We start from the raw sequence: 26,639 nt of genomic DNA, 5'->3' as shown, positions 1-26,639 counted from the left end.
CTGGCTCAAGTCCACGTCTGGGCAGTCTATACCTGAATGCCCAGGATCTGTTAACTTACACATCAAAGGGACTTCACGGACGTGATCAACTCAAAGGTGTGCCCTGGATTGTCTGGGTGGCCCAGAGTCAGCACAGGGTCCTTGGAAGGAGGCACTAGGAGGAAGGCTAGGCAGGAGACTTGAGGGTGGAAGTGCGAGTCGAGGGCAGGGAGTGGGGTAGGAAGGAAGAGAGAGAGAGAAGATGCTCTGTTGTTGGTTTTGATGACGTGGGAAGGCCAGGGGTCAGGGGATTTGGGCAACCTCTAGCTTCCTGGGTAAAGCACATTGTCCCTTGGAAGCTTTACCAGGAAGACAGCCCTAACAACCGGCAGGTGATCATTTCCTGCAGCAGCAATAGGATACTAATATCATTTCTGGCTGTTGTTGTAGAACTTAGAGAGTTCTAGTTGAAACACCGGTGTAATGTTCAGATGAGGAGGCTGAGGCTGTTGGGATGAATTTGCTTTTCCATAGTCACAGAAAGGATGCCGCGGGAGTACATCCCTGGAGCTGAGCCCCAGAAGGAGAGAGGGTACTAATCATCTGGGACTGTCTGAGCTCACACTGAGGGTGGATTTTTATTTATTTTAAATCTATTCACTAGGGAGAGAGAGTAGGAGGGGGCAAGAGGAAAGGAGGAATAGAGGGGGAAAGAGAGGAAGAGGGGGAGAGAGAGAGAGAGAGAGAGGAAGAGGGAGAGAAAGAGAGAAAGAAAGATAGAGACAGAGATTTGTCCATCTGCTGTTTCATTCCCCAAAGTGAAAGAGCTGGGGAGACTAACGCCATGAGCTGGAAGCTCAGTCTAGCTCCCAGTTTGCACCCTGGCTGGCATGAGGAGCCAGAGGTGAACACAGTCAGCCCAATGTGATGTGCACATCCCAGCCAGTAGCTTCACTGTCAGGCCAACCCTGCCCCAGACACCATGAATTACCTCTTTTGACTTTCTCAGTCTCCCATGAGATACCGACTATTGCCTGTCATCTTCTAAACGAGGAAGCAGAGGCATGAAAAAGCTGCATGACCTGCACCAGCTCTCATACTGGTGTGAGTGGCAGACCCAGCACTGGAGCCCAGGTAGCCCATTCTTACTCCTGGACTAGGAATCTGCACGCTTCACCTTGCCTTGCAATCACAACGTGGACTTGGCTTGTTGGGTCTTACTTTGGAACTATCACATGTGGACTTGGGGAAAGATCCCGAGTCCCATTCCCGGGTTTCCTGGCCCTCTTCTGTACCCCATGGCAGGTCTCCGGCACTCTGGTCCTCCCTGGAGAGGCCCCAGAACTGCTCCATGTCAGGTGAGAAAAGCCCGTGGGTTGCCAGGGGCTGGAGCCCAGAGGAAAAAGTTCAGACGAACATGAGCAGAAACATTGCGCTGGCTAATAACCTTGGGGCTCCCACCTACCCCAGCTCTTATATTGCAATGCCAGGCTGGAAAAAGACTTAAAGGAATAAAAGAAGAAAGGGAAAGGACATTTTTGAGGGTTAGATCTAATAAGTGCCAGGCAGCCTACATGAATAATAACCTCATCTCTATTTTTAAAGCTTATTCTATTTTTTGACCAGGACAATGTATGAAAAGAGCTAAATGGTATTAAATAAAAACCATGCAGCAGCCTCCCATCCTGTTTTTCCCCTTCCTTTGCATTCTTCTCTCTTGAGGACACCAGTGTCAGGCCTTCTGGTTGTTTCTTTTGGTGTTTGCCACCACCACCAAGAGAGGACCTGGGGTGGTATGTGGTGCAGTGGCTAAGATGCTACTTGGGGTTCCCACGTGCACTGTCAGCATTTGTGGCTCAAGTTCTAGCTCAGTTGCCAATCCAAGTTCCTGCTGATGCACACAGTGGGGTGAAGCAAGCGATAGTTCCAACAGTTGGGTCTCTGCCACAGATGTGGGTTCTGGGCTCTTGGCTTCGGCCTGACCAAGCTCTGCTGTTGGGAGTATCTGGGGCATGAACCCGCAAATGGAAGATTCTGTCTGTCTGTCTCTGGCTCTCAGTCATTTCCTCTGCCTGCCAAGTAAACTATATATGTATATATATGTATAAAAGATGATGGCTCCATTCTGTTCTATCTTGATGGTTTGTGAGATTATGGCTTACCTTACATTATGTAGATGAAGATTTCAGATTATATACACTTTACCCATCCACTTCCCATAGCTACATTGCTTCTTGACTACATTGAAATATACTCCATATTTCCATTATATGGATATTTCCTTATATACTCACTATATGGAAATATTCACTGATAAGTAAATTGTTCTGCTCAAAGCTCTATCTTGTACAACTTTCTTCATTTTGTTTGGTTCTCTTTGGCTATTTGCCTGAATCTCCTAACAGCTTCTAACTCCTTGTAAAACATCTCTGAAACAATTTTCCATATGGCCAAACTCATTAGCACGTCAGCCTGCTTTCTCCCTGGAGACATCTACCAGCGCGCCTGGAGCTTCTCTGGCCTCCAAAAGCCTTCCTTCCTGCTCCTGAATGGAATTCCCTGGCTTTTTACTGCCTTGTATTCTCTCCACCATTGTTTGCTTCTGTCTTTGTGGCCCATTTCTTCAAGGAACCTCCAAGGTGAGCAAGGAGGAATCCTTCCAGAACAGGAAGTAATGAAGCCATGACAGAGGGAGAAGGCACCGGATAAACAGTGCTCGAATCACACTGCCAGGCCGGCGTCATGGTGGGCTTGACTCTACACCCTCTTTCCCACACCCTTGGGAAGGTCTTTGCTACTGTGCTGCTCTTTGCTCAACCTTGTCTTGCCCTCTTCCTTTTTGCTCAGGCTCAGCCTGACTCCCGGGCATGTACTATGCACTGCATCACCAAGGCACAAACACCAGTTGCTCTTCTATTAGAAAGATCATGTGCAGACAAGGAAAAGCACTACAAGGAGCCAAACCTGCCTGAGTGTGCATCCGTGCTTCGCAACTTAGTGGCTGCATGACCCTGAGTGAGTTACTGAATGTCTTGGAGCCTCTTTACTCACATGATGCAAGGGAACAGGGTAATAACCTTGTATAATCGCTACAGGTATTGGAGGGAAAGAGCTGGATGCACTGGACAGTGCACAGCAGGCACTCACGTGGCAGGAGTTCAGTAAACAGTCTTGCTCATAACCATCCCATCCCTTGAGGTCCTTGTCTTCGGCCTTCTCGGGTGTGTGTGGAGCTCGCTGGTGGGCAGCCTTGAGCTGGGCTGCCAGGGCCTGGCTCTGCTGGGCATTCTCCTGGAGCCCATGCTGCAGAGCCTCCCTCTTGCAGTCAGTGACTTGAGCTTTTGCACAGTACACTGCTCCACAGCCTGCTGCACGTGTAAGACCTGTGTGGGCTGCCCTTAGCCTAGAATCCCTTCCTGGGATTACTATTACTAGTTTTAAAACTTTCTGAACATTGGGCCCAGTGTTTTGACTCAATCAAATCCCATATAGGTGCTGTTTTGTGTGCCAGGTGCTCCGTTTCCCATCCAGCTCCCTGCTTGTGACCTGGGAAAGCAGCAGAGGATGGTCCAAAGCTTTGGGACCCTGAACCCACGTCATAGACTCATAAGAAGCTTCTGGCTCCTGGCTTTGGATCGGCTCAGCTCTGGTTTTTGTGGCCACTTGAGGAGTGAAACAGCAGATGGAAAATCATTCTCTCTGTCTCTCCTCTCTGTAAATTTGATCTGCCTTTCCAATAAAAATAAGTAAATATTTTCTTAAACCTTCCTGAACATTAATATAACCTAGACGAGCCTCTTCATCAATGGGAAGCATGTGAGAAGTGCAAGCTTTAAGAGTCAGGATGTTATGATCTGAACAGAAATGGGTGTCCAGACTTATGTGGACATCTATACCCCAAGGCCTTGCTGGGAGCTGATGATGGATGGATTAGGCCAGCGTCTTGGTCCAACTGCTGCATCTGAGGGTATGGCCTATAGGAAGTGAATGGAGTGGGTGGGGTGGCTGGGGCAGGGACACAGGGACATGGAGAAGGATCCCACCCATGATGTCATGGCTTCTGTGTAATCCTCCCTCCACATATGTTCTATCATCAGATGCCAGACTAATGAGACCACCTGGTTTCTTGGTCAGTCAACCTCCAAAGCTGTGAGCAAAGAGAAACCATCTTCCTTCCTAAAAGCTCCTCCCAGTCCTTTTAGTTAAAGTAATGATGACTGACTAATAGAATGGGGTATCAGGTCCCTCAGAATATGCCCCAGTTACTGCCATGAATACCAAAAGACAAAAGACCACAGCATGTGACATAGGCCTTCCAAAAGAAATAGAAAGAGTTACAAAAAAACAAAAGGGTCTAGAATGTTCTCTAGAGAGCCATCTGCAGTCTCCTTTATCTCAGATGTTTACTTATCCTGACAACCCCAGCAAGTTGGTGCTATATAACCCAAACTCCATCATCAGATGACCTTTTATTCTGTCTGCCTGGCTTTGTTTTTCTTCTTTCTGAAGCTCCCATCCCCTTCTATTTGATTTAGCTATTTATTAGGCCTAGTATTTATTGTCTGTTCCCACTTCTCTGCCAAAATATAAAATATACTAACTGTTCTCACCTTCATGGCTAAAATACATATATATTCATGACATACACAATTTGGTGAGATTTCTCTGATTTTTGTTACATTGCTGTATCATCTGTGCTTCACAGTAGGTCTTCAGGAGCATAGTTGGTTTTGCATGAATGAATAAATAAAGCCCAGAACCCTATACTGCGCTCCACCCACAATACCCTTCCCAGCTGGGATGTGATTCAGGCCCTGCATGCATTCCCGAGGTTGTCTGTAGAGGCGGGGGAGAGGGGGGCAGGATGTCACTCAGGATGAAGGTACTTCCCGCTCTCCCACCCCCAGAGCTGCCCTTCTACCTGTGCTTGCAATCTCATCTTCTGGCTCTGCCAGTCTCCCTGCAGATGCTGGACTTCGGGAGCCTCCTTCTTCCACAAAGAATCCTCTGCAGGTTGTAGGTCCCTTCCCTCCTTGAGGGACACTTTGATCCTTTGAAGATACAGAGGCCACAGTCACAAAAGAGACTAGAATGGGGACTAGGTCTAACAACCTGATACCTCCAGAAGTATCAGGTGGAGGAGGAGGGAGTGTCGGCTCCTAGAGATGGTTCTCCTAGAGAACCATCTTGCTCAGCTTTTTTTTTTTTTTTTTACTTCTTTTTATTGTTACCATTTTATGATACAATTCCATAGATTGTGGGATTTCCCTTATCCCCTCCCCAAATCCTTCCCTCCTCACCGAGTTCCCCTATATCATTGCTATATAATAGTTTTTCCATACACAGTCATATATCCATCATGTGGGCATGGACAATGACAGAGAGTCTAGCATCCTATCGTCAAGATATAGTAAACAGCTTCATTAGAAGTCCATCTTTGGAAGTAGAAATGCATACTGCATTGTATCCTTACATCTGGATATGATAGTCTCCATTACGTAGTTACTATACATCCCCTTAAATTAATACAATACAAAATCAATAGCAGGAAGAAAAACAGAAATTTACAATGCCATGAAGTTAAATAATATGCTACTTGATATGATAATCTCCATTATAAAGTTACTATACATCCCCTTAAATGAAAAGCCACAATACAAAATCAACAACAGGAAGGAAAAAAAAAGAAATTAACAACACCATGACATTAAATAACATGTTACTGAATGACTGGAGAAATGAAAAAGAAAATCAAGAACTTGCTTGAAGAAAATGATGCTACTGTATGATCTAGGAGTCATTGAATGATTTAATCAGAAGAAAGTGTTTTGAAGAGATGAAACTAACAGAAAACAATAAAACCCATGCAATATAGTTTCCACTGATTTTTGTTGGTGAAGTGTGTCTCTTCTAGACAATAAATAGATGGGTTTTGTTTTTAATCCAGTCTACTAATCTATGACGTTTGATTGAGCTTAAGTCATTTACATTCAGAGTTTTAATATGTATGGGTGGTACTTTGGTCCTGTCATTTTAGGAATGGGTTGTTCATTGGTTTAGTCTTCTGTTGTTATTTTACTGGGATGTTCTTCCAATTTGCCTTTGGTTTTGGTGGGTGCTATTCCTCTTCTCTGTCCCAAGAGAACATCTTTAAACATCATTTGTAGGGCAGGTTTGAAAGAGGCATGTTTTTTCAACTTTTCTTTACTGTGGAAGAATTTTATTTCATTTTCAAAGACAAAGGAAAGTTTTGCTGGGTACGTTATCCTGGGCCGACATTTTTTTTTGCTTTTAGAATCTGGAATATGTCACTCCATTCTCTTCTGGCCTGTAATTTCCTGTGAGAGGTCTCCTGTGAGTTTAATTGGCATTCCTTTATATGTCAGTCGATTTTTTTCACGTGCACATTTAAGGATCTTTTCCTTATGTTCAATTGAAGAGAGCTTGATGATCATGTGTTGTGGTGAAGATTGCTTTTGGTCAAGCCTGTTGGGAGTTCTGTGCCCCTCCTGGATGTTGTTTCCCAATTCTTTCTCTAGATTAGGGAAATTTTCCCTTATTATTTCATTAAACATATCTGTAAACCTAGCTTCTCTTTCTGCATCTTCTGGGATTCCCATAACTCTTTTTTTAAAAGATTTATTTATTTTTATTACAAAGCAAGATATACAGAGAGGAGGAGAGACAGAGAGGAAGATCTTCTGTCCGATGATTCACTCCCCAAGTGAGCCACAATGGCCAGTGCTGAGCCGATCCGAAGCCAGGAATCAGGAACCTCCTCCAAGTCTCCCACAAGGGTGCAGGGTCCTAAGGCTTTGGGCCATCCTCGACTGCCTTCCCAGGCCACAAGCAGGGAGCTGGATGGGAAGTGGAGCTGCCGGGATTAGAACCGGCTCCCATATGGGATCCTGGCGCATTCAAGGTAAGGACTTTAGCCGCTAGGCCATGCTGCTGGGCCCAGAATTCCCTTTACTCTTATATTTGGCCTTCTAATAGTGTCTTTCAATTCTTGAATACTTTTTTAAAGTCTAATCCAGCTCTGCTTCCAGCTTTTTGTTTGTTTCCCCCTGGTGACAGGAAGTATCTTCTAATTCCGAGATTCTTTCTTCTGCCTCCTTCATTTTATTTTGGAGATTCTCCACTATACTTTTAGTTTGCTCCACTGTATTCTTCATTTCTGATATAGCAGCTTTCATTTGATTCATTTACAGTGTGACAAATTCCTTGAATTCCTTCAATGTGTGCTTTACATTCTTCTCGTTGTTGATAAGAAGTTTATAACAAGTGTTTTGAATTCTGTATCTCCCATTTTCTTGATGTCTTCCTCAGTAAACTCAGGTTGGGAAAGGGTTTTGTTCCTTTGTAGGGGAGTCTTCAGTAATATTCATTGTGCCGTTGTCTCTTCTTTTGCTCTTGGTCATTGTACTTCTGGTTATCAGATTCTTCTCCTTGGGGCAGGTTTCTACACAGCTCTTTGTTTGCAGCCAATTGTGCCACAACTTCCAGCGAGTTCCAGGTCTGGGTTCCTATGTTAGATTTCCACCATGGTCTCTGTAGCCCCAGCTCCTGGCTCACCAGTCTCTACCTCTGTGATACTGTGCTGAGGCTGCACCATTGTCTGTATAACCTTTCTCCCACTTCTGGTTGGAGCAGGTCCCAGGATTAGAGAGACTCTAGGTGTCCTATATAGCTAGATTGTTGGTGCTTATAGGCTGGTAGGTCTGGGTGCCACATGGACCTATTTTGACCTATATATGCCATAGTCGGTATTATTTTCCTGTGGGACCAATGCAATGCACTAAGCTTAGTGAGTTCACTCCCAGCTCAGCGCATGCACAGATCAGCACTGTCACCACAGTCTCAAAGTCCTTGCACATTGTATAAAATGGTGCCTGACATACCATCAGGTCTGGCCATCAGGTCTGAGGGCTACCCAACCTGTCTTGGGTGGAGCCTGTAGGATGCCACATTGTTGCAGTTCACTGAATCAGAAATTAGTTCACTCCCAGCTCAGTGCATGAGCAGTCCTGCCCTGTAGCTCTTGCCTCCTTAAACAAAATGGCGCTTAATTCAGTTCTAGGAGGCGGACTGGGCTATGAAATCCACCCTGTTCGCATCCCATATCGCCCCTCTAGGACCTGCAGCTCGGTCTCTGCCTCTGGTCAAATCAAACAGACCACCAGGACAGGCAGTTCTTCATCTGGGTTCACCTCTGGAGCTCCAGGTAAACGTCCCTTCCCACCTTGTTGCTGGTGGAGTTCCAGCTGCCGGTGGAGTTTAGATCCCCATTCGCTGAATGCTCCGGGGGTATCAGTCACTGCAACAGTGTACTGTTGTGTCTGCTGTTTTCCTGTATCTGTGAGTCTTCAGGTACCCCTCTGCTACTGTTCTGTCCTCTCCTATTTCCTGGAATGTGCCCTCTCTGCTTCACACTGGCTAATATTTCTCCATCTGTTTAAACGTGTCCTTACCCTATTCTGCCATTTTGATTCTTCTCCCAGCTTTTCAAAAGTGACTTGGCATATACGTTGTCAGTGTTCCTGCACAGGATTCAGCATTCTGCCTGACTGCTAGTTTAATTAGTGGGTGCTTAGTAAGTTATGACCAATGGTCATAATGACTGAGAAATTAGGAAGGACCCTTAAGGTCTCTGAAAAAGAGATCTCTAAGGACTAACTTTATAACTCATCCTGCCTACAAAAGCAAGTGAAACAAAAATCCTTTCTTTTAGTACAGTGCTTTACACACATGGGCAAGCTCATAATTTTTACTGGGAGCCATAAGGATAAGCAGGAGGATTAGAAATAGGCCTCCTCTCTCTCTCTCTCTCTCTCTGTGTGTATATATATATACACATATATATATACACAAATATATATATGCATATATATATATTTAAACCAGAACACTGGTTTAAAGCTGAAGTAATTTCTACATTCTAGGTAACACATTGACAAATGTCAGTTCTCCAACTTGAACTTTTGAGCTAGCTGAGATATTAAGATACGAATGATTTAATGTCAACCGTGCCAGAAGAACATGATGGCATTTTGCTTCCCCTGGCAAGAACATTAGGTTAGAGAACCAGAAGTTGCAGGGTTAGGCTTCTGGACTGAGTGGAGGGGGCACTCTGCCCGACAGCAGTGAGGAGGCCCAGCTGCACCGGCTCAGGCTGAGGGGTTAAAACACGAAAAGGATGCTGGCAGCAGCACAGCCACATGACTAAGAGCAGGGATGCTATAGCCAGACTGCACAGGTTTCAATTCTACCTCTGCTGCTCCAGCACCCTGCTGTCTTCACAGGGTGTGGGCCTGAGCTTTGTTCTCTGTGGCAGGAGTACTTTTACACAGGAAAACAAGGATTATTAGTCAAAGTGCTAAAAGAGTGTGAATTAAAGTGCTGGAAAGAGTGTCTGAGACACAATGAGAGCCACATCAAGAGTTGAGCATTTCACAAGGAGAAGTTTTCTTTCCTGCCATTCTAATCCTCCTAGGTTCTTCTAGCTTGTGGGAGGTGCTATCATTGAAGAGTGGTAAATGGGGATACTTGTGTCTGGACTATGGATATGAACAAAGCCTGAGAGTTGGCAGAAGGCCAGAGGGGCTAGAGAGGGCAGCCTGTGATGGGCAGCACCTCCTGCTGGCTGAGTGGGGCAGGCCAGCTTTCCTGGTGAGGCCTTGGGAGGAAGCTGCATTTCCTTCAAGGAGAAGAGCTTACTTAAAAAGTTTTACTGACATAAGATTTACATACAGTGAAATGCAAGGATCTTAGGTGCAAAATTCAGTGCATTAGGACACTCATAAGTACACACAACCGGAATACCAACATGTCAAATACAGAACATTTTCATTATCCCAGATGATGCTTTTCTCCTGTCAATTCAACCATCTACAGGCAGCCAGTGTTTTCTCATCACCACTACATTTGCCTGATCATAAGCATCAAGAGATAGATACTTGTGATTTGAATGTTGCCTGACAAATTCAGGTGTTGGCAGATTAATCCCCAACATCGTATGTTTGATAAGTGACTGTTTCATGAGGCTCCCCAGGCAGTGGTAGGCTTGCTGTCTCACCAGGAGCTGCCCTCCACTCTTAGGAAGGCCTCCAGGCATTCTGGCACTGAACTCTGGGACATCCCACCTGCCAGAGCCAAGAGCTAAACACACTTTTACACGGTCTGTGGTATTTCCTTATGGCCACAGAAGATGGATGAAGATGGTAATCCTTTATTTCTGGCCATGTCTTTCGGAGCCAGTCATATTATTGTGCATGTCAGTAGTTCACACTTTCTGTTGCTAAGCAGCAGTATTCCATTGCATGAATAAATCTTACTTTGTTCAACCATTTTCCATCTTTTGTTTATATACTTCTGGGTTCTTAAGAATAAATATGTTGGAAATAAATACAAATATTCTCCTGTCAGTGTTCCTATGGCTCTATGCTTTTTCTTTTCTTTCTTTCTTTCTTTCTTTCTTTCTTTCTTTCTTTCTTTCTTTCTTTCTTTCTTTCTTTTGCTTAAATAGCTAAGTGGTGATTTTGGTAGGTGTGTGCTGAATTTTCACAGAGAACATCAGTACGTTTCCAAGGTGGCTGTGCACTATATACTCCTGCCGGTACCACAGCAGAACTGTAGTTGTTCCGCACTGATGTGACCAGCTAGTGCTACTAGTCTGCACACCCAGAGCCACTTCAGTGCGGTGGTCCAGCATCTCAGTGTTGCATTTCCCTGATGACCACTGATGATAATCACAGGTCCTTGTGCTTCTCGGCCACTCACATTTTTTCAATAATGTCTGTTCAAGTATTTTCTTCATCTTTAAATTCAGTTTTTAAATGATTGATTTATAAGAGTTTTAAGAAATGAGTTCTGGATAGTGATAAGATATGTTCTATCGGTGGCTTGCTCTTTTATTTTTAGTGTTTCTTTTTTTTTTCCCTTAAAAAATAGATAGGCAGAATGGTCAATTTGAAGACCAGTTTATCATGTCTTCTTTCATAGCTAGTATTTAGACATACCGCATTGTAAATCACATTGATCCTCTTTCCGTTTCAATATCCTGCCCTAGTTAAACCATGTCTAGTATTATGCCTTCCTATCCCTTTATTGTATTTGTAGATCTTCCAGTCTGCATGCTTAACTTACCACAATCTGTTTAGAGTTAATATGGTATCTCTTCCCCTGAGCTATAAATCACTTAAAACCTCATAATCCTATTAAGTTCACCTCACCCCCGACCTTTATGCTGATGCGGTCAGATGAGGTTGGTCTTCCATATAAATAGGCTCTGCATCCTTGGATTCAAACAACTGTGCATCACAAACATTTTTAAAACAGTGTACCTATACTGAGTTGAAGGTACCTGAGGGCACAAGGAATGCATGTCTCCTTCCATAACTGAGTCCTTGTTCACTGGAATGCTGGAAGGTCATTACCCCCTCCTGTACCTTTCCTCCTCGTCGCTGCTGCTTCCCTCTTTGGTGGCCAGCTGGTCCTGACCCTCTCCTCTGGGTGGCATCTTGGAAGGCTCCTTCAGTTGCAAGCACAGATCCTAAGGCAAAAATAATTGTAAGAACAGACTAAGTGCAGTTTTCAAGTTCAACCTGTGGCTTACCCACAATCCATAGCAGAGGAGAAAGAACCCTAATAATCTGCTGTGGGGACCCAGCTAATGTCCCAAGTCCTTGAGTCTCTGCACCCATGTGGGAGACCCAGAAGACGCTCTTGGCTTTGGATTGCCCAGCTTTGGTCACTGTAGCCATCTGGGAGTGGATCAGTAGATGGAAGATCTTTCTCTCTTTTGCTCTTGCTCTCTCTCTATATATAAACTCTGCCTTTCAAATAAAAAAATAGATCTTACAAAAATAAAAATAACAGAATAAACCCAAAGCTATTAGAACAAAAAATATAAAATAAACAAAAAAGAAAATGTAAATCTAATGCATCTGAATCCACCATGGTGGGAGGGTTTGGGGAGGGGTGGGAGAACCCAAGTATCTATGTAACTGTGTCACATAATATAATGTAATTAATGAAGTTAAATAATAAATAATTAAAAAAAAAGAAAAAAAAAATCTAATGCATCTGAAAGCTGGATTTTTGAGAAGACATATCAAAGTTCTGGCAAGCCTGGTAAATGAAAAGAGGAGGAACTTAAAGCAAATGGAACAATGGATGAAGCTCTAACGAAAGTTTTAACAGAGTAAATAAGAAACATGCCAGATGTACCCTGAGTCACTATGAAGACTGTGGAAGTGAATTTCCTGGTTGTAATCTTTGGGCTACTTAATTGACCATTGCTACACATGAAGGAATCCTAGACATGGAACTAGATGTGAAAGGGGACTGAAAGTGTTCCCAGGGTGGGCATGCCTGTGTAACAACACTGGCTCTCAGCAACACATTTGTCTGTTTCCGCAGGTTAGAACTCACGGTTGCCAGAGATGCTAGGAAACGGTCAGAGAGGCACTTTCATGCTCGATGTTCAGTCACAACTCTAAGATTAGAGCAATCCAATACCTTGTTTCAGGACACAGTTCCAATAGTGGGTGGCACAGGGAACAGAGGCCTGCATTGTTTAACTCCCATTTGTTCCATTCCATCTCACTGTACTGACACTCAACTATGCCCTCTAGGGACAAGATCACCAGCTTCAGATATCACTGTCTAATGGGATGTGAATTCAGTCAGTGTTGAGTGAACATTCTGCTGAGAGGTCTTACAAAACGTGTACTTAAAATCAACTCCTAGGAGTGACATGGTGGAAGGATGCCCAGGACATGCCATGCTCCCATGGGCACACTGATTCAGAAACAAGTCATAGACAGATCCCCAGGTGAGAGATTACAAACCAGTAAAAAGCTCCTGCACCTCAGGAGAATTTGAAACCAGACTCACCAAAGGTTGTTGGGAAAGATGGGGGTCTTACTGGAGATACTAACTGCTCCTGCCCCCTGAGGCAGCATCATACAAACAGGGAGCTTTTCATGTCAGCGCCTCAACCTTTCAGAGCGGGATCCTCAGGGTACTGGCCAGTGGGGAAGCTCTGGCAGTTTAATCAGAGTTTAGCTGCCTGCAGAAGAGTGGAGTGGGAGCTTGGTTTCGCACCTCCCCCTTGGCTCTGCACAGAGCCACACAAAACTACAGCTGCTTGCTTCTTTCTGTGAGGGTAAGAATGGGCAGAGGCTTTTGGAATCAGATGAGGTTTGTTGATGAGGGATTCTCCCATGAAAGGGCAGTCTTGGAGACTGGATAGAGTATTTTACTGGTATTTTACTGTAATGGTGGTAGGGAAAAAATTTTTAAAAAGATACACGTATGGGGCTCAGCATGGTGGTACAGTAGGCTAATCCTCCACCATGTGGTGCCAGCTCCCCAGATGGGTGCTGGTTCATGTCCTACCTGCTTCACTTCTGATCCAGCTCTCTGTTATGGCCTGGAAAAGCTGCAGGAGACGGCCCAAATTCTTGGGCCCCTGCAACCACGTGTGAGAACCAGAAGCTCCTGGCTTTCAGCTTCAGATTGGCTTAGCATTGGCCTTGTGGCTATGTGACGAATGAATCAGAAGATGGTATGCCTTCTTTTTCTATCTCTTTCTCTCTATAAAATCTGTCTTTCAAGTAAGTATTAAATACATCATTTTTTAAAAGACACATGTATGAGCAGATGTAATTTGTGAGATGGGACACCAGCTGTGCATGCACTCAAACATTCTTATCAATGCACAATCCAGGAAACAGATCAGATGGATGGCTCGAGTGCTCGGGCCTTGCCACCCAAATGGGAGACCCAGATGAGTGAGTTCTGGGAGTTAGCTTCTGCCAGGCCCAGCCTTGGATGTGTTAGGCATTTAAAAAGTGAGCCAACAAAAAAGATCTGTGTTTCTATCTGTTACAATGTCTTTCAAATAAAATGAAACTAATTTTTTTTAAAGATATGGAAATGGGTCCAGTGTGGTAGACTAGTGACTAAAGTCCTTACCTTGCATGCACTGGGATGTGCCAGTTTGTATCCCGGCTGCTCCACTTCCCTTCCAGCTCCCTGCTTGTGGCTTGGGAAAGAAATAGAGGATGGTGCAAAGCCTTGGAACCCTGCATCCATGTGGGAGACCCAGAAGATGCTCCTGGTTTTGGATCAGTTCAGGCCATTGCAGTCTCCTGAGCAGTGAACCAGGGGATGGAATATCTTTCTGTTTTCCTTCTCTCTATAATCTTTACTTCCAATAAAAAATATGGAAAAAATGTGTAGTGACAGATGAAGAAAGCATTGAAAACTTCAGTTTAGAGGTGGGATAAATGTTAAACATTTGGTACATGCAGACATTTTAGGTACTGAAAGGATGAAGAGTGATGAGATAAGAGTTGCTGATTTCAACAAACCCAGGGTTTGGCAGTGGGGAAAAACTCATGGTCTGCCAACTAACAGATCTCCTAAATGGGGAAAAAAACTTAATTACTTTCTTCTCTTTTCCTGACCATATGCACTTGTTGTTTCAGGCCAAGGTAAATACTTCAAAAGGTGGTGGGGTGCTACTTGAATATATCACAGATAAACTTGGCCATAAGCATCAATGATGGTTGGCTGAATCAGTGCCTTCAAGCTCAGGAGTCTTGTGCTCAATTGTCTGCTTCTGTGGACTCTAAACAAAGAGACTCTTCCAGCTGCCTGTCCCTTTTTTAATCCCAAAAGAGTATTTATTTGAAATATTTTATTTATTTATTTGAAAGGCAGGCTACAAACAGAGAGAAGGAGAAACAGAGATATACCATATGTTGGTTTACTCTCCAAATGGTTGGAATGACCAGGACTGTGCCAGGTCAAAGTCAGAAGCCTGTAATTTCCTCCAGCTCTTGGGTGCAGGGACCCAAGTATTTGAGCCCCCTTCTGCTGTTTGCCTAGGTACGTTAGCAGGGAGATGGGTGGGAAGCAGAGCGGCCAGGACTTGAATCAGGGTCTATACAGGCTACTGGTACTGCAGGTGGTGGTCACAGCACCAGCACTGTCCTCTTTCTTTGATTATTTTCCTTGAGAAAAGTAGGAAAAAATCCTGAGCCACTCACAGTATATCCTGAGTTATCTACCCCGATTCACTCTGCAGTCTCCATCAGGTATTTTGTGCAGTCTCAGCTGAGTACTCTCTCCAGAACTCAGAAGCCTTGGGTATAAATAGTGTGCACAGAAAAAATAAACACTTCTAGTCCTCCACCAACCCACCGACCACAAAAGCCTCCTCTCAACTCCTCCCAAGCATGCCTGACTATTTTAAACCTATGCTCACATAAGGTCATCACCTTTCATCTTCCAGTCACTTAACCGCTTCTGAATTATTTCTGTCTTAAGGAAACACCCACACTCAGGAAATCTCCTGGGAGGGAATGTTCAAAGTCATTCTTGGGTTAAGTGGACAATCTCTCAAAGGTGGCATTAATTATCTATATCTTCAAAATAGAATACCTAACGTACTGGGGTTTCACTGAAATGAGTACAAGGACTGTAACAGATCCTATAAGTCACCTTTCATTTGCAGTCTTTAATAGCTTTGCAAAATGCCATCCTATGCTTTCCTCTCTTTGTCGCCACATTTCTGTAGTAGGGAGGGCAGGCATTGTTACTGTCATTTGCTGATGGGAAGTAGCATACTGCATCATGACTTAGAGCATAGACCCCAGGCTACTCTTTGGGCCTCAGTTTCCCTTATTAGTTATACAAGTTTGCCCCAGGGGCTTGTATTCACTATCTGCTTATTACACAATTGGGGCCTTAGCTGTGTTTTTGCCATTATGAGTAATGAGAAACTTGACTTCTGGGGTTTTTTGGACATGCCTGAGGTCCCCAGGTAGATTTAAGATAGAATTGGGGGCAGAATCCGTGTCCTAACTGCTGTCTTGCCCTATTCTGTCTTCCCACAGTCCAGAGAAGCTTAGGGCACTGCTGTTGGAATCTTGCTGCAGAGTATTGAGCAGTCTGCTTACACCAGAGCATGAGTGTGAGCTCCTAATGCCCCCTTGATTGAAACCTTAGTGATTACTGCCTGGCTGACTGCCTGGATAGTTGATTTGGAGTCATATGGCTCCCTAGGGACGTAGAGGGTGTTGGCTGCCCAGCAAACCTACCAGGGCCTTGAGGGAGCAGGCCCAGAGCACCCCATGTCCCTCTCCATCAGCCTCAGGATTTCAGCTTTGCACCACTCTCTGCCCCATATGCCTTTTCCTGATGAAATCACATTCAAATGTCAGGATCAGGCTCATGTCATGTCATTCCACCAGAAAGCTTCCCAGACTATCTCAGGCAGAAAATTCCCTTTGCCATGTGGGCTGCCAGGAACCTTGCTGCTAGTATTACAGCTCTCATTACACCAGGACATTATTTAAGCAAGTATTTGTTGCTCCCATTTGATCCCTCTGACGATCAAAAATGAACTTCATTCATAGGGGCACCCAGCCACAAGGCTATGCAAGGACAGTACCCACTTTGCAGACAAAAATTGCTGGAATAGTAGTCACCACAAAGATCCTCCTTTTCTTTCCGGAGGAGGCATATGCAGGAGCATCTATGAAAACATCTATCTTTGCCCCCAGTTCAGCGTGGGCAAGGCACTAAAGAAATCTTACAGAAAAAAAAAAGAAAAGAAAAAGAAACTTTCCTTCAGAATTACCAAGACTGGAGCAGCTTTTTTTTGAAGCCAATGAATGAAACTAAGAATCTGTTAGAATCAGTAGACTGGGCATAAGCATCCAGGACAGAGAAGGTTCAGTGAGGTCCCAGCTAAGTTTGGTGAGGACATAGCCACACCCAGGTTTGGCAACCTTTTCTCTGCTTGTTCTGGGAGTGGAGCAAAAGTCTGCTCTCAACTGGTATGCTTGTTTTTATCCAGCTCCACTCACAGATGTGCTTTGGCAGAACAATTGCATGCCTAAATGGGAACTCTAGTGTCTTGAACAAACTTAAATTTCATATCCCCGACCCAAGCGAACACATCTTTGGGGCACTGTCCTTCATCAGACTCTTGTTCATCAACCCTGACACATACAGCCCGTTCCTGAAAAATACAGTCCACTGGACAATCTTTCTGAACATTTTCACTTTGTTCCCAACACCTTATGTTAAGCTGGATCTTACCAGTGAGAACCCTAGCTACCTTTGTTTCCTCTCCCTGTCACACTCACTTTGGGAAACTGAGAAATGATAGGACATGTGGGCAACAACCTTTCAAGGAAACCTCCCAGGGCCATGATACCCTCAGCTGCTCTTGGAGTCAGAAGTTCCCCTGAGAACTGGTTCATAAGGCTGCTCCTGGGGACACGGAGGGCAAACAGAAGCACCTGCGGACTTCTCAAACGTCATTAGAAAGGATGGGGACTGTCTCTGAGCAGAGAGGTGCCAGCTGGGCTGATGAAGGTGCCTCTGCTAATTTAGGTTTCTCCATGCTGTGCAGGGACAAGGCAGACATCAAAAGGGGAAATCCCAAGAGTCCTGGTCACTCTCCTCGACCTCAGGACACTGGCAGCCTGTTTTACGTGGAAGGCATCCAGGATGTGGGACATTCTTAGAGCAAGAGTAGCGGATGAGAGCCGCAGCACTGCTGGTCCCATCCTGGCTTGGCTGCCTACCTGCCTATAATGGCGGACAAGTCACCTAACTGATTTGATCTTCAGTTTCCTCCTCTACAAAAGAGACACATTCCAGCATTGTCATAAAAACGCCAATGAAGTGAAAGACAGGATTGTTCTTAGACAGATGTTCATTATTATCCGAATTCATGTTCTTCAGCATTTTGGCTAATTTTCCACCATGATGATTATGTGGGTCAGCCCAGTGAGGTCTGATGCAAGGACAGCTAACAGGATCAAAGACCTGGAGGACTGGGGTCAACAGAGGGAAGCTGCCTTTCCTGAGGATGCTCAAGTACAGGAGAAAAAAAATCAATAAATGGAAATGAGGCTGATGTGAGAGTCAGACTCAGCTATACAGTGTTTTCCCATCTGGAGTCTAAAATGGATTAAACATTTAGAGCAGCAATAAAAAAGTAAAAGCACACTGGGTTTTTGACAGCTACCAAGGCTAAAAGAGAAACCAAGATGAGAATTCACAAGGACTCTTTTAGCCAGGGAACTCAAATACCAGCTTCACGGAAATTATTTACACTTCTGGCATTATGCAAGGAATATCAATGAAGTATCTATGGTGTGAGTTGAATTGTTCCACCAAGAAAATATGTTGAAGTCCTAATGCTTCGGTAATCATGAACGTGACTCTATTTGGGAAGAGGGTTTTTGTAGATGTGATTAGTTACAATGATGTCATATTATAATGACAGATGTTCTTATAAAAAGGCTCCGTGAAGACACAGACACAAGCTCACAAGGAAAGAGGCCCTGTGTTGGCAGGGGAAAGTATCAAGTGATGTGTCCAAAAGCCAAGGGATGCTGAAGACACACAGTAGCACCAACAACTGAGGGAGAGGCAGGCAGCAGGTTCACCCTACCTCTCTACCAGCCTACCATCACCATGACTTGACCACCAGGATCACGAGTGAATAAATTTATGTTGTTTAAGCTACCCAGTACAAGGTTATAGAAAGACATTATGTCCAAGAGCTCATCAGAGACCCAGACAGGAGCCAGTCTCCACCCTGGGGAAGTATCCCTGGAAGAGACAACAAGGGCTATCAGGAGAATAAACAGGGTCACACAGCTAGAGCGACATGGCTGGAAGCCATGATTATGACAGCTCAGCTCTTGCTGGACATAATCAGAGCAGTGAGGCTACCTTTATCAGCCAAGCTGGCTGCTCTCAGGGAGGGACCAATGATTAAGGTGACCAGCCACACTCTTTTCAAACCACAAGGAGAGTCACTCAGAACTCCGCTTCCTTCATGGTTTCTGCTTTTCCGTGTGTGTGTGTGTGTGTGTGTGTGTGTGTGTGTGTGTGTGGTGTGATTCCTCCTTCCCAGGCTTTTTGGAAGTGCTGAACGGGGACATCAAGAAGCCAGTTAACATCAGCACATGTCACTGGGGAAACCAGATGCTGAAATGGAGAAGGGAGAGGTCTTTAATTACAGCAGAAAAAGGTAGGGGTTACCTGGGTCTCCAAAATGCTATGGCGTTGGCAGTCTAATTCCTGGGACTTTTCCTCAGCTCTTCGGGAGCATACTTTATTTTGTTGGATAAATTCTTCCAGCCTTAAGACCTAAAATAGAAGAGAGAAAACAGAAGGCAGTGAAATGAAGTCCCACCTCCTGGATACGGTGGCTAATCTGGCCAACAATTCTCCCGGGCCAATCTGTGTAGAGGGTCCCATTGGGCACATTCCTAACAGGCTTGTGCAATGGCCATTATGAATTAGCTGCTTCTTAGTCCTTGTAGAATTAGAAGAGCTTGACAGGTTTATTGGACTCCATGTTTTCCTTTTAATTGTTGACATCATGTATCGATTCTATATCTGTAGTCACTTGGATGCCATTCCCAGAAAGCCTTTCACTTTCTTGGGGGGAAAAATGTCAGTTGATAAAGAAAATGAGCAGTAGTGAAGAATCACATGGATAAGTCGAGGTAAGAGTATCTGGAGTCTTAATTATGATGAACATTATTAACCAACTGATTATTATGAGACTTTTTTCTTTGAGAAAAATGATGCTAATATCCATACAGGAAGCTCAAAATTTGCTAGCAGGTCTTTGAAGAAAACTACTGAATACTTGCCAGATTCCATGTAAGTATAATGAGTGAAGGGGAAGAGACAGAATGAATGCAAGATAGCAAGATAATCAAGAAATCTTTTACAAAAAGATAATGAAACATGCAGCCGTCATTTCACGGCAGGAGGGACAGACATATAACCACAACAGCATTCAGTGAAGATGCAGACAAGATAGCACTGGCTCCATAGAGGGTGAATGTACTCTGCTGGTCACTGAAATAAGGATTTCGCAGCATTAACTCTTTTTATCCTGACAATTACCATGTGGTGGATACTGCTGCACAGAATTCACAGCAATACACTCTGCCCTGGGTCCAGGCAAAGTCAAGGGCATGACAGATGAACAGGAGTCTGCAGGTAGAAAGGGTAGGAACACACTTCTCAGGTAGCAAGACCAGAAAGTGAAACAGAGTGTTGGTTTGAAGGACATGAAGCCTGAAGAATGGTCCCATGGAGGGAGGGGACAGCATGGAGTAAATGTACCGGGCAATCCTGGGCGGAGCGGTGGGGCAGTGAATCAGATTGGACACAAATTATGAAAAACATTCAAATTCAAGATTCTGGGGAAAGGAAGAACAGGGCCTTGAAAACATAAACATGGAGTTTTAGAATATGAGTTCTAGAATTAGCTGCTTAGGGGAGAAGGCAGAGGCGGGGGATTCATGACAACGCTTGCAAGACTCCAGGCAACCTCACAGAGGAATGACAAAGCTGCCAGAATGTTCTCACAGCTTTACAGAAAGAGTATTTGGAGAAGCAATATTTGAAGATTATGAAACTCTCTTTGCACCACATCCTCAGGTTTATGACATATTCAAAGGAGTCATGTGTAATTGTTTATGTAACATTTATAAGCAGGAAAAAAAGAGTCCAGATGAACTATTCTGAGGGTCCTATCTAGGCACTGGCAAGGAGAGAAGGGAGGGGACAGTAATGCTGGTGCTATAGGACCCACAGGACTTGATAATTGAGTGGACGGGGTGATGGGGCAGAGTAGGTGCTGGGGTGAAGACAGGCAGTTGAGAGTGAAGCATGTGGTCAAAGAAGATTCTTCCACTTCTGGTAAATGGGGTGATGGATAGCAGTGCCATTAAGATGGTAGGAGGAGTCAAGGATAGAGTGAGACCAAGGTACTTTGTCCATGGTCAGCTTCTGGCTAATGTAGACACTTGGGTTTTGAATGGCTTTTAGTTGTTGGTGAGGTAACATATTGTGCTAGACACTGTCAGCTTAGCAGTTAAGAGTGGGGCCTTTGGAACCACATTATCTGGGTTTAAATCCCAGGATAGTCACTTGTTAGCTGTGCAGCTCTGAGAGGTATTACATACCTTCTCTGTGCCTCAGTTTTCTGATTTCTAAATTGGAGATAATAAGCGCATTTATGTTATAAGGTGCTTATGAGGGATATAAGAATTAGTCCATGTAAGCTGCTTACACAGTATCTTGCCCAGAAAGAGTGTTCATCAGGGTAGCCACTGCGATTTTGAAGAGGGTTTCACAAAGAGCAGTTACAGAAACTCATTTCCAGGAGGTGACCTGCACATCTCCCACCAGCAGGATAACTGGGCTGGTGTCACGCAAATACGCTAACTACCCTAAAGTGCTATAGAGCAGAATGGTCCAGGTCCAATAGGTAGGCTGGAGGACAGCAGCAGGGGTCACTAGGGAGGGAGGAGGGGCAGGGATGGGCATCTTGGCTGTGCTATTCCATCTTAGCTGAGATTTTCATCAAACGCCACCCCCACCCTAGACCTGTTATAACAAGTGTAAGGGATGGCTTGCTATTTGAATGAAAATATTTATCATTTCATATTTAAGAATAATTTTTTTTGGATAAAACAGAGGAGGCCCAGGAAGGTGAAAGTACTTTAGGCTCCAAAACTGACACCAAGGGGTCAGACAAGATTTCCATGCAGTGAGGGGTCAGGAGAGACTCCCTGCTCCTACAATCTTTTGGCAGCAGAAACAATAGCAGCAGCCTCTTGTGTCCTTATTCTAGGTTATACACTAAAGGCCTCTTTGTTTAAGACTCTATAAACCTGGCTCTCTGTTACTGGCAGCTCAATGTGTGTGTCATGAGAGCGCCTTCCTGCCTGGTTGAATGCCCTTTTCCTTCTCTCTGGGATGTAAGGGGCCAAGGCATGTCCTGGGCTTCTTGGCACCTCAGCCAGGCAGAATCACCCAGGGGCCAGAACCATCCCCACCCCCACGCACAAACATGGCTGTGGCAGTGATTCCAGGCTGACCTCAAGCAGGCAGCTCTGGAGCTTCACGCTGAGGGTTGCTTTCTCTTCTTCCAGCTGCTGTATGTCCTGTTCTGATTTCTTCTTCACTTCCTCCAACTGTGCTTCTACTTCCTAAATGAGGATCAGAAGAATCAGCCACCCAAGGCATAAAAGTCACACACCTGCCTAATTCCCCAAAGGAATCAAAGGAACTTACCAAAATCATACAGACTATAAGAACACATAAACAAGAAATACACATGAAGATCAAAAGTAAATGAGGGTTAAATTCAGACGTTAAAATTTTATATATATGGGAGTGGGCTGGGAGACACCCAATTCTTTAAGTTTTCCAGCATAAAATAAGTAAAGAAAATATTCACTACTGACAAAATTCTCAGTTTCCCATACATCACAAAACCAACTGCATTCACAGATTTGAGGGAAACAAACACAGCAGAACGGATGTTTGCTTTCCATATCAACCCTATACTAGGAAGATGAGGCTCACAAGACCGATCTGCTGATAGGAAGCAGCATTATAGAGACCATGTGAGTGTCCAGCCATCTTCCAACTGTGAGACTATAAGCCTATTTCCTAACCCCTCTGTAACCATTTCAGACTTACTACTGTTCCTGCTATATAGTAAAGGATTAGTGAATGATAAGTCCTCTACACTTATTCTTATAGATGCCCAGCTTTTCTGATTCAGCTGAACTGGGGGAATCATGCAAGTATCCAAAAGAACATTCTGTTCCTTTTTTGCTGAACATTAGGTAGATCTGAGGTCATTCATCTCCTTAGCAAACACTTATTGGGCAGTACCAAGTGGCAGGCACTGCTCTAGAGCTGGGGACACAAAAGAAATTTTACGTACTAGGAGATGATGCTTGAATACAGAAGACAGGAGCAACCAGAGCCAGTCGGTACAACACAGTAAATACCGGGATGGATGCAGACACAGTGCAGCAGGGAATGTCAGTGGAGGAATTTCTATATAGAAAGTGACTCTTAGCAAAACACCTGTATTGAGGAACGAGCTGGCCATGGGGATATTCCAGTGTGAACTTTCTAGGACAGGAAAAGGCCCTGGCATGTTCTAAGGGCACATGGTAGGACTAGAATTAAGGAAGGTAGTGGTGGGAGATGAGGTTGGAGGGACAGCATGTTAGTCCTAATAAACCATGTCAAGATTTACAGTAAAATGAAGGCTGCTGAATGATCGGTCCAAGAAGTGATATGATTCAGATGATGATTTAAAAACATATCTATTTATTTTTATTGGAAAGGTAGATTTACAGGGAGAAGGGGTTAAAGAAAGATCTGTCCGTTGGTTCACTCCCCAAGTGGCCACAGTGGCCGGAGCTATATTGATCTAAAGCTAGGAGCCAGGAGCCAGAGGCTTCTTCTGGGTCTCTCACATGGGTGCAGGGTCTTAAGGCCTTGGGCCATCCTTTACTGCTTTCCTAGGCCACAAGCTGGAAGGGAGCTGGATGAGAGATGGAGCAGCTAGGACATATATCAATGCCCATTTGGGATCCCAGCGCATGCAAGGCGAGAATTTAGCCACTGACCCATAATGCCAGACCCCAGATGATAGTATTTCAACAAAATCTCCACTAATTTTTGTGTTGAGGCTGGGCTGAAGCAGGTGCTAAGGAGGTAAGAATGGCAGCCAGTGGACAATGAGGAGCTGGCTGGAAAAGAGTCTGATGCCTAGCCACAGAGTGGGAGGTGAAGCGTGGTAGAACTCTGGACATATTTGTGATGTGGGATAACAGGCTTTGCTGAAAAGGGAGGCCACCATTCACTGACACAAGGAAGATGGAAGGGCCTACATACTTGGCCCTTTAGCGCTGCTTACCTAGGTGCATTAGCAGGGAGCTGGGTTGAAATGCAACAGCCAGAACTCAAACCAGTGTTCACATGGGATGCCAGAGTCACAGGCTGAGGCTTAACCTCATGCACCACAGTGCTGGCCCCGGAAAGGTCACAATATGAATTCAGGAAAGGCTGACGGCTTGGCTGTACTTCTCTCCTGTGCTCTGCTGGAAAATGTGATGTCCAACACAGGAAAATGCCATCTTCAAGGTCTTTCCATCTCTGCTACAGAGACATTGGGGTGTTCCCTGTGGCAAGTTCCAGATACTTCCCTAAGCAAGGTGGTCACATTGCACAAACTGAATCCCCATTCTGCTCCAGAGTGGAGAGAGGTACTTGAGCTGCTGACATACTGGAACATATGGGGCAAAGGTCTGGGTAACTGGGCCCCATCTAGGGGTCACATGGAAGCCTGTCCTATATTAACTAATTCAGCCAACGGACATTCACTGAACCGCTCCCGTTTTCCAACCATCATGATAAGGGCTAGGGATTTAGTCTTTCTATAAAAGGTAAAAATTGAAAATGAATTCATTTGTAGTACTTGTAAATTTTCATGGTAAAGCATTCCTCCCATGGCCAATGTCAATGTTGGTATAACAATGTCACTGAACATGGAGTTGGGAAGAGCTATGACAACTGCCTTTCATGAGCCAGTACAAGCTGGACGTGACAACAAGCAGGGCAGTCCAGATGGGAAAGCAGGGTGACAACTAATTACAATGCTATACAGTAAGAGCTGTCGGACTCCAGCACCACCAGCATGGGAGGGTGGATTTATGGGAAGACCTAGGTTTAGATCGGTAGGGTCACTAAGAGTAAGATGCATGAATTTGAGAGCTAGGAAAGAAAATAATATTCTCTACCAAGGGAAAGCTATGGATAAAGGCTCAGGTAGGAAACTGCATGGAATCAATGCTGAACTAAAAGACTAGAGAGCAGGATTGGAGAAGAGGCGCTGGATGAAGCAGGGGAGGCAAACGGGACTGCCTGTCAGATCCTGGAAACTACATCAAGGGACCTGAACTAAACTAAATGTGAGCTGGTAGGCAGTGGTTGGGGAAACCAAGGTTGGGTCTTTATAAAATCCTGCTGGAAAGGAGACCAGATTAGATGAAGAGGGGAGACGAGAGGCAGAGGGGGTGTTCACATGGTCTAACAAAGGGTGGTTGACTGGATTAGTGTGGTACCACTGAGGATGGGAGGAAATAGAGGTATTCCAGGGTCACAAAAGATGCAGAAGTAATCCTTGGAGTTGTGACAGAAGACTGCTGGGTTTCTGACTTGAGCATCTAAGATGCTGCTTCTGCCTCCAGGGTGGTGCCTCCATACTTCCTGAGGCCATTGATCCTGGGACAGTCCTCAGCATTGTCGCATAGACAAACATTCAGAAGAGAAGGGAGATGTAATTGGACTGTAAGAGTCACAGGGCTGGGCCTGGTGTGGTAGCCTAGTGGTTAAAGTCTTTGCCTTGCATGGGTTGGGAGCCCATATAGGCGCCCATTCTAATCTCGGAGGTCCCACTTCCCTGGGATCTAGCTCCCTGCTTGTGGCCTGGAAAATCAGTCAGGGACAGTCCAAAATCTTGGGACCCTGCATCCGCATGGGAGACCTGGAAGAGGTCCCTGGCTCCTGGATTCAGATAGGCTCAATTCCGGTTGTTGCAGCTACTTGGGGAGTGAATCAGCATATCTGCATATCTGCATATCTGACTTTCCAATAAAAATAAAATAAATCTTAAAAAAAATAGTCACAGGGCTTACGGGGTTTGTTCTTTTAGAGTTCACTTCCTAAACACAATATACACATTCTCGATTAGTTCCAAATAAGCTCAGAAAATTCAAACAATCATCCAATCCCCCGATTTCTTTTTTCTACTTCATTAGTTTCTTATCTTCAGAAACTTTTATTGGACAGAAGTTTTGTTTCACTTGCATGCTGGTACAGACAGTAATTCTGCCAAAGCATGTTCACTCTAACTGCACAGTGAACATCCCCCGCCATAGTGATTTCTGGCACAGAGGGAAACTATTTCCAATTTTACAAGACTGATTTCCCAGGGAACATGTCATCAATCAGAGCTTTAGCTGTTGCCTTGACAAATGAATCTAGAGTGAAAAAACAAATTTCTCCCACAGAGGGAAAGAACTGATTTCAGCAGTAATTTTTGACAACAGTATGTTTCATTTCAGCTGCAGGGGAACGCAGGTCTCTCCAACAACAAAAGCAGTCGTCTGTAACCTGGAGAACACAGCTCAGAAAGAAGCGTGCCCGTGTCCAGCTCAGCCACAGTGACTTTGAGGACTTGAGTGGGAAGCTTAACATTGTTCTAACTCAGGTCAGGAGGAGAGAAAACCTCCGGATTAAACATCCAAGGGAACAGGGGACAAATGCTTTCAAATATGTAAAGTATCACCTCCCAAACCTGGAAGAGGGCACCAGGGGACATTGATTTATAAAACACATACAGTACTTTCCTGATGCTCCAAGGAAGGTAACAGGTCTTCTGGGCTAACGTGAGCCTTCCTGAGGTGCCATGTTCTTTAGGTTGGGATGGTATTAGGATGGTATTAGGTGCCATGCTCTTTAGTTTAGGATGGTATTCAGAAAAGACAATGTATCCACACAAGGGATCAGAGGAGATAGAGCCTGCCTGTTCCACAGGGGAAAATGGTATCTGTTTTTAGTGCATAAATCCTAGATTGAAGATCTATTCAAGGTTTTACTTTCCTATAATTTGCCTGGCCTAATTATTTATGGTACATTTGCAGTTTCTGGACACGATAAAAAAAAAAAAAAAAAACCAAGAGCACCAACCGGGAAGTGAACAGCATTTCTATGTCTACAATTCATTT

The 26,639-nt window shown here is 44.6% G+C and overlaps 1 protein-coding gene across 1 annotated transcript in view; it reads right to left on the bottom strand.

Moving 5' to 3' along the window:
• FAM184B (family with sequence similarity 184 member B) overlaps positions 1-26,639 on the bottom strand; it is an 82,086-nt gene that overhangs the window by 12,571 nt on the left and 42,876 nt on the right. The window contains exons 6-9 of the mRNA XM_058670280.1: positions 21,924-22,034; positions 19,060-19,167; positions 11,427-11,530; positions 4,901-5,030 (exon numbers count right to left, since the gene is read on the bottom strand). Coding sequence (XP_058526263.1) covers positions 4,901-5,030; positions 11,427-11,530; positions 19,060-19,167; positions 21,924-22,034 — 453 coding nt within the window. The remainder of the gene's footprint in view (positions 1-4,900; positions 5,031-11,426; positions 11,531-19,059; positions 19,168-21,923; positions 22,035-26,639) is intronic.

The sequence above is a fragment of the Ochotona princeps genome, chromosome 11, assembly GCF_030435755.1.
Source record: "Ochotona princeps isolate mOchPri1 chromosome 11, mOchPri1.hap1, whole genome shotgun sequence".
NCBI classification, from domain to species: Eukaryota; Metazoa; Chordata; class Mammalia; order Lagomorpha; family Ochotonidae; genus Ochotona; species Ochotona princeps.
The sequence above is the reverse complement of the archived record's forward strand: the minus strand, read 5'-3'. Positions and strand labels throughout refer to the sequence as shown.